Here is an 11834-nt window from a genome sequence, read left to right as displayed (position 1 = left end):
CTTCCCAGCGCAGCTGCAGCTCCAGCTGATGCTGGGCCCAACTGAGCCAGCCGGCAAGGCCAGGCAGCTCCTGGCTCTGCAGCCCCATGGACGGCTCCCTCCCTTCCATTCCCTTCTCCTGACCCCACTTCATCTCTTCCCCTTCCCCTGACAATAATAAACCTTGGCTTTCTCCCACTTATCTGCATCTTGGTGCATCTGGATGTGGTACTCACTAGACCATGGCACTAACGGTGGTGGTAGCGGATCAAGGGTTGTACTTGATGATCTCAGAGGTCCTTTCCAACCCATCTGATTCTGATTCTGTGATTCTAAGAACTGGAGAGCTGGAGGTGTTACAACCCAGCTGCCCATGTCTGGGCTGTGGTTGGTGTGTCCATGGCTGAGGTGCTCCACCATGTGTTAATGCTGCATTTTCATCTGTCCACAGATCCCTGCAGAAAAGCCTCTCCAGAGAGGAGTGCTCTGGGCTGGAGGATGACACAGTGTGCAGGGCAGGGGGTTCTGTCCTTTAGAAGTTTATTTACCTATAAAATTGCTTCCAACTTTTCCATAATTACAGGCTGTGGGTGTTGCCCAAGGCTGGGAATAAGTGAATTCCTTTAAATTCTTTTGTGGAGGAGGATAAGGGTGTCTGTCAGGGGAGAAGCTGATGGTGAGCCTGTGAAGATGTACCAACATTTGGGGGTCCCAAAACTGTGATTCATCCAATGTTGATTTGATCCCACCCTCTGCTCCCACCCCCAGCCTGGCTGTGCAGAACTGTTACCCTGGGGAGGGCAGGAGGGGGCTGGGAGTCAGGATAAACCCCTGGGATCCATCAGGAATTAACAGCACAGGGATTGTTCCAGGAGTCCAAGTTTTTAATTGTTTGTTTGAAGACAGTTTAAAACATGATTCCCCCCTTCCCCACAGCAGCAGGGCCCCTTCCTGTGCCCCGTGTCCCCTGGGAGCTGGGGCAGCCAAGGCAGCCCTGCCCTTGTCCGTGTCCCTCCACCCTCGGGGCTGCTCCAGGGGAGTTCCACAGGTGCGGACACGGCCGGGAACAGGCTCAAGCACTTTCAGTTACACCCTCAGGGCAGAATATCTGCTACCTAAGGTTCACAATTCAAGTTCCACAACATAAAAGAGTTCCAAAAAACCAAACTACAGCCAAGCAGAGAGTAGCGGCGCTTTAACATCTCGAGGTTTACGACAGTTGATCGACTGACAACGGACAGTTTCCCAATCCTGCTTCTCTGACCTTAAGCATTTGTGGCAAAACGTTAAGCTGTGGATTACGACAGGGCCTGCAGCCTAGACTAAAGCAACGCTCCATGGCCGTGGTGTGCTCGGCATTCCCTGCAGAGTCTCCAGCTCCTGGACTGGGGGCTCTTCAACACGTGTCTCCAGGGGCTCAGGGTGGCCTCACAGCTGCCTCAAGGTGCACCACCCCAGCACTGGTTCCAGCTTCAGCTCAGGCTACATCTCCACTTGCATTAAATACATTTATTGCAAACATCTCGACACAAAAATAGGTTCTCTCTAGGCCATTCACATGCAACGGAAAGGCGAGAAGCGACTACCTAGGACGACACAGAGGTTTAACCGACACACCTTTAATGTGGGGATCGTCCCCCCCGGGGCTGCCCCGGGGCTCAGGAGCCAGAGGTGTTGTTGCTGCCGAAGCGCTGGTTGACGCTGTGCAGCAGGTGCTTGGGGAGGCAGTTCCAGGAACTGGCCAGCATCTCCTTGAAGCAGATCACTGCCTCGAGGCACAGCCTGGGAGAGGGGAGACGGGGATGCTGTTACAGGGGGGATAAGGCTGCAAGGGAAGCTCGTTCCTTGGAGATGGTTCTCATCAGCAGTGCCAAACACTGTGCTGAGAGGAATCCCGCTCCATCCTCACCACTGGCTGCTGCTCTGGCAGCATTCCTTAGAGGAAGAAGTGTTTTCCAGGATTTTAGGAACATAAACAGGTCTGGTGGTAACCTTGCACCACCTGCCTTAAAATCCCAGAATGGTTTGGGTTGGAAAGGACCTTAAAGATCATCCAGTCCCACCCCCTGCCATGGGCAGGGACAACCTAGCCCAGGTTGCTCCAACCTGGCCTTGGACACTTCCAGGGATCCAGGGGCAGCCACAGCTTCTCTGGGCAACCTGTGCCAGAGCCTGCCCACCCTCACAGTAAGGAATTTCTTCCTGCCATCTAAGCTGGGGACACGAGAGTTTAATGTTGAAGTCTTGCTTTCTTACCTTACTAGAGATCTTGGTTGTAGGGAGAACACCAGGATTTCGTTACTGTGAGCCTGGGGGTGGGGTGGGGAGAGAGAGAGAGAGAGAGAGAGAGAGAGAGAGAGAAGAAATTGGGTTACATGGGTTTACAGTGTAACAGCAGGAGCCAACCCAGCCCAGGCTCACACACCCAGATCATGGAATCAAGGAATCTCAGAATGGTTTGGGTTGGAAGGGATCTTAAATCCCATCTCCTTCCAACCCCCTGCCATGGGCAGGGACACTTCCACTGGAGGAAGCCTGCAAGTGTCCAAGCCCTCAGGCATCTGCACTGAGGGACTCTGGACACGAGCAAACCACGTCCTCCTCACCTCTGTGATTCCCACAAGATCCCCCAGTGCCAACTACAGCCACCTCAGCTGGCTGGAGTGAGCTGGCACCAGGAAGGGAACGCTCCAGGTCAACTTACAGCTTTGGAGTGGGCGAGCAGGTTGTTGGCACAGCCCCCAAAGATAATCACCTCTCCCTCCTCGCTGGCACAGGCCGTGTGCCACAGCCTGCAAACAGAAGGCAGCACTGCATTAGCCCAAAAACCCAGCTCAGCCTTGTCACTGCCCTGGGAAGATCCCTCTTTATCCCCGGGAGCACCGCAAGCCAGGCCAGGAATCATCACCGCTTGAACTCATTAGCCTGGATCAGAGCACTTCCCAAACAAGATGGATCCCAGGAACTCCAAGATGTGTTTTCCATGCACATCACAGAGGTTTCGATGCTTTAAACTGCAGGTCATCAACTCCTATTTACTCAGCAGGAAGCCAAAACCATGGTGGGTGTGCAGGGGATGAGCCCCAGCTCAGTGACACCGGCCCGTGCCCGGTTTGCTGGGACAGCAGGGACACACTGGTTGCAGTTAGCTCTGGTGCTGGCAGTCACAGGCCTCTGCAGCCAAATCAAACCCTAAATCCCCAGATCAAACCCCAGATTCCATGTTTCCTGCCATTTCACAGCCAAATGTCTGCCATACCTTGGTTTTTCAGAGTAGTTATGCTCAAACTGGATCCACTCGTTCTTGCTGATACAGTAAATCCAAGCATCACCTGCAAACAAGCAAAGCCCCAAATATAAACAGGATTCTGTTGATTCTGTCACACTTCCTGCAATAACCACGCACTCCAGTGGAGCTCAGCCCATTTCTGTTCCCAAACAAATCAATTCTTTTAGGAAAAACCTTATAAAACATTGGCTCCTGGTTGACAACAGGTGTTTAATGTAACAGAGGTTCACGGGAGTGAAGATGGAGAACTGCAAAGCTCTTACTAACTGCAATTTGCATTAGATACACTTGTGGAGCAGATGATTTGCTATAAATAATAGTGCCTCCACGCACTCCACATCCTGCTCTGTGGAACGAGCTGCTGGCCACGAGGAGCTGCATCACAAGTGCACAGCAGGAATTCAGGAGGAATTCAAGCAGCAAGTCAAGCTTCTTGTGCACAGCTGTCCAAGAGCACAAAGACAACACCAAATCCCTTTGGAATGACTTACTCAGCGGCTGCTTGTCAGTGGTGAACCCTCCGAAGAGGAAGAGGTGATCCGAGGAAATCGGGGTTAAGGAATGCCACGAGCGGCCGACCGGGCACATGCCTTGAGTGAGTCTGGATTGCAATGAAAACACCCCAAGTTACACAGGAGGGACAGCGAAATCCCGTGGCTCTTTTCTGCCCTGGTTATTTTTCAGGGATCTGCAGGACTCAGCTTCGCCCTGTGCACCTGGCCCAACAAGTTTAATGTCTTTAGGCACAGCAAAGGATTTTAGTGGATCGAGTTTTAGTTTACCCACATTTCGTTCCACTCCCAGGTGTCCAGGTCCAGGTAGTAAAAGTCGTTCATTCTGGACTCCTACGACAAAGCAGATGGTGGTTCAGAGACTCAGCTTAGGTTTGAGGATCCCAGGGTTAAACTGGGCTGGGCTTACCCTGTATCTGCCTCCGAACACGTAACCTCTGTTCCCGACCGTGGCGCAGGCGTGAGCGGCTCGAGGGGACGGGGTTTTGCCCTGGGAAAGGAAACAGTGACATCACAAACCAAGGAGGGAAAAAGGCTCAGAGAAACTCAGATTTAAGGCCAACAAGGAACAGAGTGGAAAAAAAAAGCCAGCTGGTAAGTCATCCTGAGTGCTTTTTGATGGATGGAGGATCAGCAAACTCGTTAAAAACGGGGTTTATTTTTTTTCCCCTCTCAAAGTGTGTAAATTTTGCTTTTAGCCACAAAAGACAGACTGTAAATGAGACAGTGGCATAATAAATCATTATGTGCATAAATCATTAAGTGTCCAAGGCCAATGGGGATGGGGCTTGGAGCCACCTGAGATAGTGGAAAGGTGTCCTTGCCCACAGCAGGGGGTTGGAGCTGGATGGGCTTTAAGGTTCCTCCCAGCCCAAGCCATTCTGAGATTCTATGGTTCTATCAGATGTTTTTTTAATTGGGTTTCTGAAATCCTTGAGGACTGTGTGCAGTAGAACAAAGCAGTTCTTTGGCAGTCTGGGGTTACTTGCCTCAAATTTCATTTCCTCCAGCTCTGTGGCAATATCACCCCTTTTCCCCATTCCTGAACACTTCAGGGACACTTGAAATGTGTGTATTTGAAATTAGGAGTGTTTCATTCTATCCTGGCCACAACTCAGCACCCGAGTGACACGTCCCAAAGTCTCACATTGCAGTGAGGGTGATAGCAAACCACACACGTGGTTCTCCTGAGCTCCCCACCAGCACAAGGCCACTGAAGCGTGAAAGGAAGCAAGTCACAGGGAAAAAAATAAACAAGATGAAGACAGATCAAAATAAAAGGCAAATTTCCTGGTTTTGGAGAGTGGATCTGTGTAAATGAATGGTTTAAGTGGCTCCAGGAGCGCTGCTGGGTAACATTACTGAGCTGTGACTTAATTAATTGACACAAGAGCAGTGATTACCGTGGTTATAGGCTGGCTCCAAGTAAAGGTTTCAAGGTCCAGGACATGCACGTGGTCATTCCACCCTCTAGGAAGACCTGAATTCTTTGAAAATCACAAATAAGCAACAGGTTTTAATAAGCACTGATTCAATTTTAAAGTTGAAACAGGAATGACTTCCAGGGTTACCTACCCAAAAAGAAGTTTCATCGAATTCAAACGTTCCCCGTTGCTTCCCTTCGGGAAAATAGCCATAACCTCCAAAAAATATCAGCCTGAAAGAAAACGTGGACCAAGATCTATGAGGAACCCTGTCACATCTGTTGGGTGTGAATTAAAAGTTCTGTAAAGGCTGGGCTCAAACAGGAGAATCAGAGAAGCTCCTTTGGCTTCACCACTTTCGGTGCATTCACAGTGCAAGTTTTCCAGGCGTGGGGCCCCATTTCTTGCCTAATCGATCCCACCACCCACACTAAATCCCTCTGGAGCTGCTTCCCAGGCCCCAGGCTTCCAAGCTTTGCTCCAATTCCAAATATAGGGAAGCCACCAGGGTGTGCTGCCTGGGCTCTGCACTTCAGCCTTGGCCAGCAGGGCTCCCACAAGGCTCCTCCTGGTGTTAAAATGGGATTTATCTCCAAGTTTGATCTCTGGGTTTAAGCCTCTATAGGGAACCAATGGCATGGCTTTGCCAGGAATTCCTAAGGGATTATGGAGTGACTGAAAACAATCTGCACCACCTAATTAAACACCCACAGCTCAGATTTACATCTGAACTGATCACATCAGGTATGGTAATGGTGAGTTCTCTCCCACACCAACAACCTGAAAACCAGCACCATGGGCAATTCCAGGGAATCACAGGATAGCCTGGGTTGGAAGGGACACGCAAGAATTTTCCTGTCTTTCCTGAGCCTCTGCAGCAAACTCCACAGCAATTATCCCAGCTGTGAGCTCTCTCTCCATGGAATGGCCAAAGCAGCACAAGCTGCTCTAGAGTTTACTCCGAAATCACCACAAAAGCACAAAATGGTTTGGGCTGGAGGGACCTCAAAGCCCATCCTTTTCCACCCCCTGCCATGGGCAGGGACACCTCCCACCAGCCCAGGTTGCTCCAAGCCCCATCCAGCCTGGCCTTGGACACTTCCAGGGATCCAGGGGCAGCCACAGCTTCTCTGCCCAACCTGTGCCAGGGCCTGCCCACCCTCCCAGCCAGCAATTCCTTCCCAATATCCCATCTCTCCCTGCCCTCTGGCAGTGGGAAGCCATTCCCTGTGTCCTGTCCCTCCATCCAAGTCCCTCTCCAGCTCTCCTGGAGCCCCTTTAGGCCCTGGAAGCAGAGCCAAGACAGGAGCTGGAGAGACGGAAAGGGAGTCCCTGGGGGGCCCTTACTTGTTCTTGTAGACCCACACCCCGAGCTTGTCCTTGGACGAGGGGGGCACCCCCTCACACTCCACTCGCACCCACTGCAGCACCTTGTCCGTGGATCTGGAATTCAGCATGTAGAACTGGAGGAAAAAACAAAATAATAATAAAAAAAAAGATTTGTTCAATCTTTTCACTTTCTTTCAATCTGAGTTTGTTCAAAGCTTCAGTCCCACGGGTGTTAAAACCGTAACTTTTAATTAACGTGCACTGGCAAAGGAAGAGGAATAATGAAAAGTCCTTTCCTTCGCTGAAAACATTTTGGAACAAAATCTGGATTCACAAATCCTCTACCCTTTGCAGACTCAAACGCTTTTTACACAAGTAGCAGGTTATAAACATCGAGTTTCACCATCCAAAAGCTGACATGGGGTACACTGAAGGTGTGCACAGAGTAACAACTGTCTCATAATTTAAAAAATGGTTAAAAAAATCAAAAAAGCAGGGGTTTTTTTATAGTATTGTCCCTTCTCTGCACGTTGCATCCTTTTACAGGGAGAGAAATAGCTGCTACACAGGCATAAAGGAACTGAAATGTAAGAATGCCAGAGCAGGAAGGAAGTCACACTTTATAAAGGCAGTTTGTTTCACACTGTCTGCAAAAACTGCACCGAGCTCCTTCCAGTTTATAGTGATACATTCTAATATATAAGTCTATATTTAAATATATAACTCTCTATTTCAATATGTGAACTATATATTCCAATATAAAAACTATATATTTATACAGGCCCGAACTATTTAATTTAAGGCACATTGCCACAACGTCAGAAAATATTATTAATTAATTGTAGCTGACAGGGTGGGGATTGGTCACAGGTTGGACTCGATGACCTTGGAGATCATTTCCAACCTTAATGGTTCTGGGATTATCAGAGACTCCAGAGAAAAGAGAAACATTTAAACCCCCCCAGAGCAGTTCCAGATCAACTCCTGATATCATTTCAGGCACCTCTGGCCTGAAATTCCCATCCTTCCAAAGCAGCAAACTCAGGAGGCGCGGGGTGAATTTACAGGGTGAATTGCACAAGAACAGAACAGATGCCAGGTCAGGGTGTTCCTGTAAAGCTTCCAGGGGCACAATCCCCCATGGGAAATGATGGAATAAATGGATTGCTGACCTTGTTTGTGTTGCCCTGTGCGTGGTGCCCTCCGAAGAGATACACCACCCTGTCCACACACACGGCACAGCTGCCAGACATGGAGGGGGGAACATCGCCCTCTGTTTTGCTCTTCTTCCTAAAAGAAGGGTGGAAAATATCTCACCTGATCAAAACAGACATGAATGGTTTTATCTGGGGGGGGGGAATTTTATATCACTGCCAAGTGTGGTTGGAGTTCCAGCTGTGGACTCAGTTATGAATTCTTCACACCTCTGCAGGTGAAACCATTTACAAAATCAAGCTGGTATAGGATGGAGGGGGTGGGGAAAATGTAATTTAACTAATACTTTTTTTTTTTTTTTTTTTTGGGGGTGGGGAGGATGGTGGGAATCCTGTCTGCCCAGCTCAGGAGTTTGGAACCTTCCAAATCCTCAGGCACAGAGGAAGCACCTGTCCAAACTGCAGGTTTCTATTCTGCTACTGGATTTTTCCTGTTTGTAAACATCACAACCACAAAGAGGAGCTTCCAGCCCGTATCCAAGGCTGTCCCCAACCTCAGGGAGGGCTGGAAGCACGGCTGAAATCCCACTTTCTGCAAAGCCCTGCAGAGTTTCTTTGGCTGCATCAGTGTTTAAAAACAACTCCTTAAGAGAACAACAAGTTAGAAAACTCAGCAGGGGTTCCCTGAGCACCACTGCCACCGAAAGCGGTGCAAATACAATTCCCACGTGCTATATCCTATCCCAGGCATCCCAGAACACTTCACCCTGGTGATCACACACCCCTGTCCGGGCTGCCTGTCCAAGCTGCCTCTCCTGCTTCACTCTGGGAGAACATATTTGATGTTTACACAACAGTTTTGATGTTTTGCAACAGTTTGATAGGTGGGAACGAAGAGTTCAGGGAGTTCTTTCCCTGCTCAGCCCCTCAGAATGGTTTCTATACCAACTTAAGGAATTATCTGATTATTTTCCCAAATGAAGTTAATTATTTACTGTACCATCTTCCAGTTTCCATGTTGTAGATCCATATTTCATCCCTAGGCAGGTAGAAGTCATAAAATCCCCGAACTTGGGCATTCTGCAGAACAGGACAGAGGAGGAAAAGCAACCTTAGAAGGATGTTTGACACATGGAATTACAGACTCCTGGGAATGCTCACACCTCCTCAGAGATCTAATCACAGGACAGAACAGCAGGAGCAGTGCCTGCTGCACTCCTGGGCCTCCCACCTGCACAGAGAACAGGAATCAGCCTAATTTAGTGTCTGCTGGAGGCCACACAAGCTCCCAGGCGGGCAGATGGGAGTTAAACCTCTGTTTTACAGCCCAAGGCGGGGAGCAGAAACGAGCCAAAGCTTCCTTCTTAATTCCCCCACCCCCCTGCAGCACGACACCAATTCACGACTGAGCTCACTGACAACTCACCTCGCTGTCAAAGCTGTAAAATCATTCTGTGCTGCAGCACACGCGCCCCCCCAGCGTGACAGCCACCAGCCCGGGATCCTGCACACCCGACACACAGCTGCGCTGACAACGCTGGGACAAAGCCACCCCTCCCACGGGGTCCAATCCCAACCACACAATATTCCCTGCACGAGCTGCCAAACAACACCCTGCCCCCCCCACACCCCCCCAAAAATCCTCTGCGTGCCAAGGTTTAACCCTCGTGATTTATTTCGGCGTTGCAAAACACCCCAGTGCCACGTTCCAATCTGTTAACTGGAGGGGGGGTGACTTCTTGAGAGTCGCTCCCAAGTCAGGGTCATCATTCCAGGGGGAGCTGTACCTTGTATCCTCCCCAGACGTACATGCAGCGCCCGTCGGTGACGGCCACGTGCCCGCTGCGCTCGGCGGGGCTGTCGTTCTCCAGCTGCTCGAAGCCGTCCTCGGCTGGGGCCGGGAGCTCCTCGTCCGCCTGCAGCTCCTCGTTCTCCTGCAGCTCCTCGTTCTCATCCGCCATCTCGGGACGTGCTGCGGGCACACAGAACCCACAGGGGTTACGGGGAATGTGCCGGGAGGGACCTGCACGGATCGCCCAGGCCGGCTCTGAAAGGGAATGGCCCTGGCTCCGGCTGCCGGTTCGAGCCAAGGTCTGCGTTTTCGAAAGAAAATTAAAATCTTACCCGTAAGAATCTTAAAAATTAAGAATTAGAAATTTCTAAAAAAATTAAAATCTTACCTATAAATACGTTATTGATTTGCCCAGGGAAGCTGGGGCTGCCCCTGGATCCCTGGAAGTGTCCAAGGCCAGGCTGGACGGGGCTTGGAGCACCCTGGGCTGGTGGAAGGTGTCCCTGCCCATGGCGGGGGTGGGACTGGACGGGCTTTAAGGTCCCTTCCACCCCAAACCGTTCTGGGATGTCAAAAACTGAACAAATTTGACAGCTTTGCCTCCAATGTGGTTTTCACAAAAGTGGAAACTCACGGACCTTTCCCAGCAAAGTCCCTTTGGGCCCAAAGTCCCCAGCTGAGCCTCCCACACACAAACCTTCCCACAGCTGTTCGGTGCAGGACACGCCACCTGTCCCACATAAAATTCCACGAAATCAACCTCCCTGCTCCCAATCCCACCAGCACGCCGAATTCCCAAACCCCAGTGTCCCTGGAAGACGCTGATCCAAAGCCCAAGTTTGTGCAACCAAAGCCTGGGAAAAATGTCCTTTAGCGGCACCACCACACTCTGCACTCCCGGGTTTGACATTCCAGGTCAGATATCCCGGGTCTGATACTCCAGGTCGGATATCCCGGGTCTGATATTCCCCTACACCGCTCCTGAGGGACTCTTGTTTAATTTTAATTGCTCCTACGATTAACCCACCACCTTCGGGGGTGGTTATCTCTGAGCTTTAATGACGCTTCACATCAGAAAGCTCTGCCCCACAGCTCCGTGAGACCAGCGCCTCTCCTCACGGAGATAATTTATATAACGTATTTTATATGAGGTGCATTACTGATGTTACCCCTCAGACACGCCGGGCCACGTCCCCTTCAGCCATCTCCGAGCCCCCCTCAGGTCGCTGCAGCCCCACACCCCGACGGGACGGCGGGGTCTCCTCCCGACACCACCTCCCGCTGTCGCGACATACCCCACTCAGAACGCTTCGGGCCAGGCGGGGGCTCCTCCCGACACGTCCCCCTGTCGCGACATGCCCGGCCCCAGCGCTGCCCGTTACCGGCCCGGCCCGAGCCCGCCCCGCGCCCCGGCTCCCTCAGCGCCCCCGGCCCGCTCCTACCGCGGTGTGGGGGCTTCCCCGAGCCCCCCGGCCCCTCCGCAGCTCCGGGGCTGCCTCTCCGCGGCCGCTCCTCCCCCGCGGCCGCCCCGCAACATCCGCCGGCCCGGCCCGGCCCGGCCTGCCCCTTCCGGCGGCGCCGCGCAGGCGTCGGGACCCCGAACCGGCCTGGGGACACCCGAAACCAATCCGGATGGGCACCTGAGCCTCCCGAAATCACCCTGAGGGCACCCGGGCCCCCCCCAAACCAATCCGGATGGGCACCTGAGCCTCCCGAAATCACCCTGAGGGCACCCGGGCCCCCCCAAACCAATCCGGATGGGCACCTGAGCCTCCCAAAATCACCCTGGGGGCACCCGGGCCCCCCCAAACCAATCCGGATGGGCACCTGAGCCTCCCAAAATCACCCTGAGGGCACCCGGGCCCTCCAAAACTAACATGGATGGGCACACGAAGGCCCCAGAATTAACCTTAGGGGCACCTGAACCTTCCAAAATTAACCGGAGGGGCACCTGAGATCCCAGTATTGATCATGGAGGGGACCTGAACCCCCCCCAATTAATCTTGGGGGCACCTGGACCCCCCAAAATTAACTCTGATGGGTACCTGAACCCCCCAAAGTTAACAGTGGGGAGCACCTGAACCCCTAAAAATCAAATCTTAGGGGGCACGTGAACCCCCCAAAATTAACCATGGGAGTCTCCCAAATTAACTGGGGGCGGGGGAGGGGGCATCTGAACCCCCAAAATCAAAGCTTACAGGACACCTGAACCTCCCAAATCAAACCTTAGGGGTGGGGATTACCTGAACACACCCCAAAAAGAGGGAAGTTTAAGAAACAACCTTACAGCTCTGTTACAAAACCCAGTCACAAAACTTCCCTCTTTGATACAAAATTGCTTCCAAATATCCTTTC

General features: G+C 51.8%; 1 protein-coding gene across 2 annotated transcripts; it reads right to left on the bottom strand.

Moving 5' to 3' along the window:
- Positions 1-1468: 1468 nt before the first annotated feature.
- On the bottom strand, positions 1469-10964 carry KLHDC2 (kelch domain containing 2). 2 transcript variants are annotated; one of them, XM_027905861.1, is made up of 14 exons: positions 10922-10964; positions 9475-9659; positions 8688-8767; positions 7706-7823; positions 6552-6667; positions 5356-5437; positions 5184-5267; positions 4190-4270; positions 4055-4113; positions 3760-3869; positions 3239-3311; positions 2684-2771; positions 2236-2288; positions 1469-1761 (listed from the first exon to the last, which is right to left on the bottom strand). In XM_027905861.1, the coding sequence occupies exons 2-14, from the start codon at positions 9646-9648 to the stop codon at positions 1638-1640; spliced, it is 1242 nt and encodes a 413-aa protein (XP_027761662.1). In that variant the 5' UTR covers positions 9649-9659; positions 10922-10964; the 3' UTR covers positions 1469-1637. The 2 variants fall into 2 exon arrangements, with proteins under 2 accessions (XP_027761662.1, XP_027761661.1); XM_027905860.1 differs by lacking the exon at positions 10922-10964 and adding an exon at positions 10781-10886 and having other exon boundaries at positions 9475-9661.
- Between the last annotated feature and the right edge of the window lie 870 nt (positions 10965-11834).

Source organism: Empidonax traillii, unplaced genomic scaffold (genome assembly GCF_003031625.1).
Source record: "Empidonax traillii isolate 1590-97213 ecotype Southwest subspecies unplaced genomic scaffold, ASM303162v1 scaffold1215:size260562, whole genome shotgun sequence".
Taxonomy (NCBI): Eukaryota; Metazoa; Chordata; class Aves; order Passeriformes; family Tyrannidae; genus Empidonax; species Empidonax traillii.
This window is presented reverse-complemented; position numbering and strand designations above follow the sequence as displayed.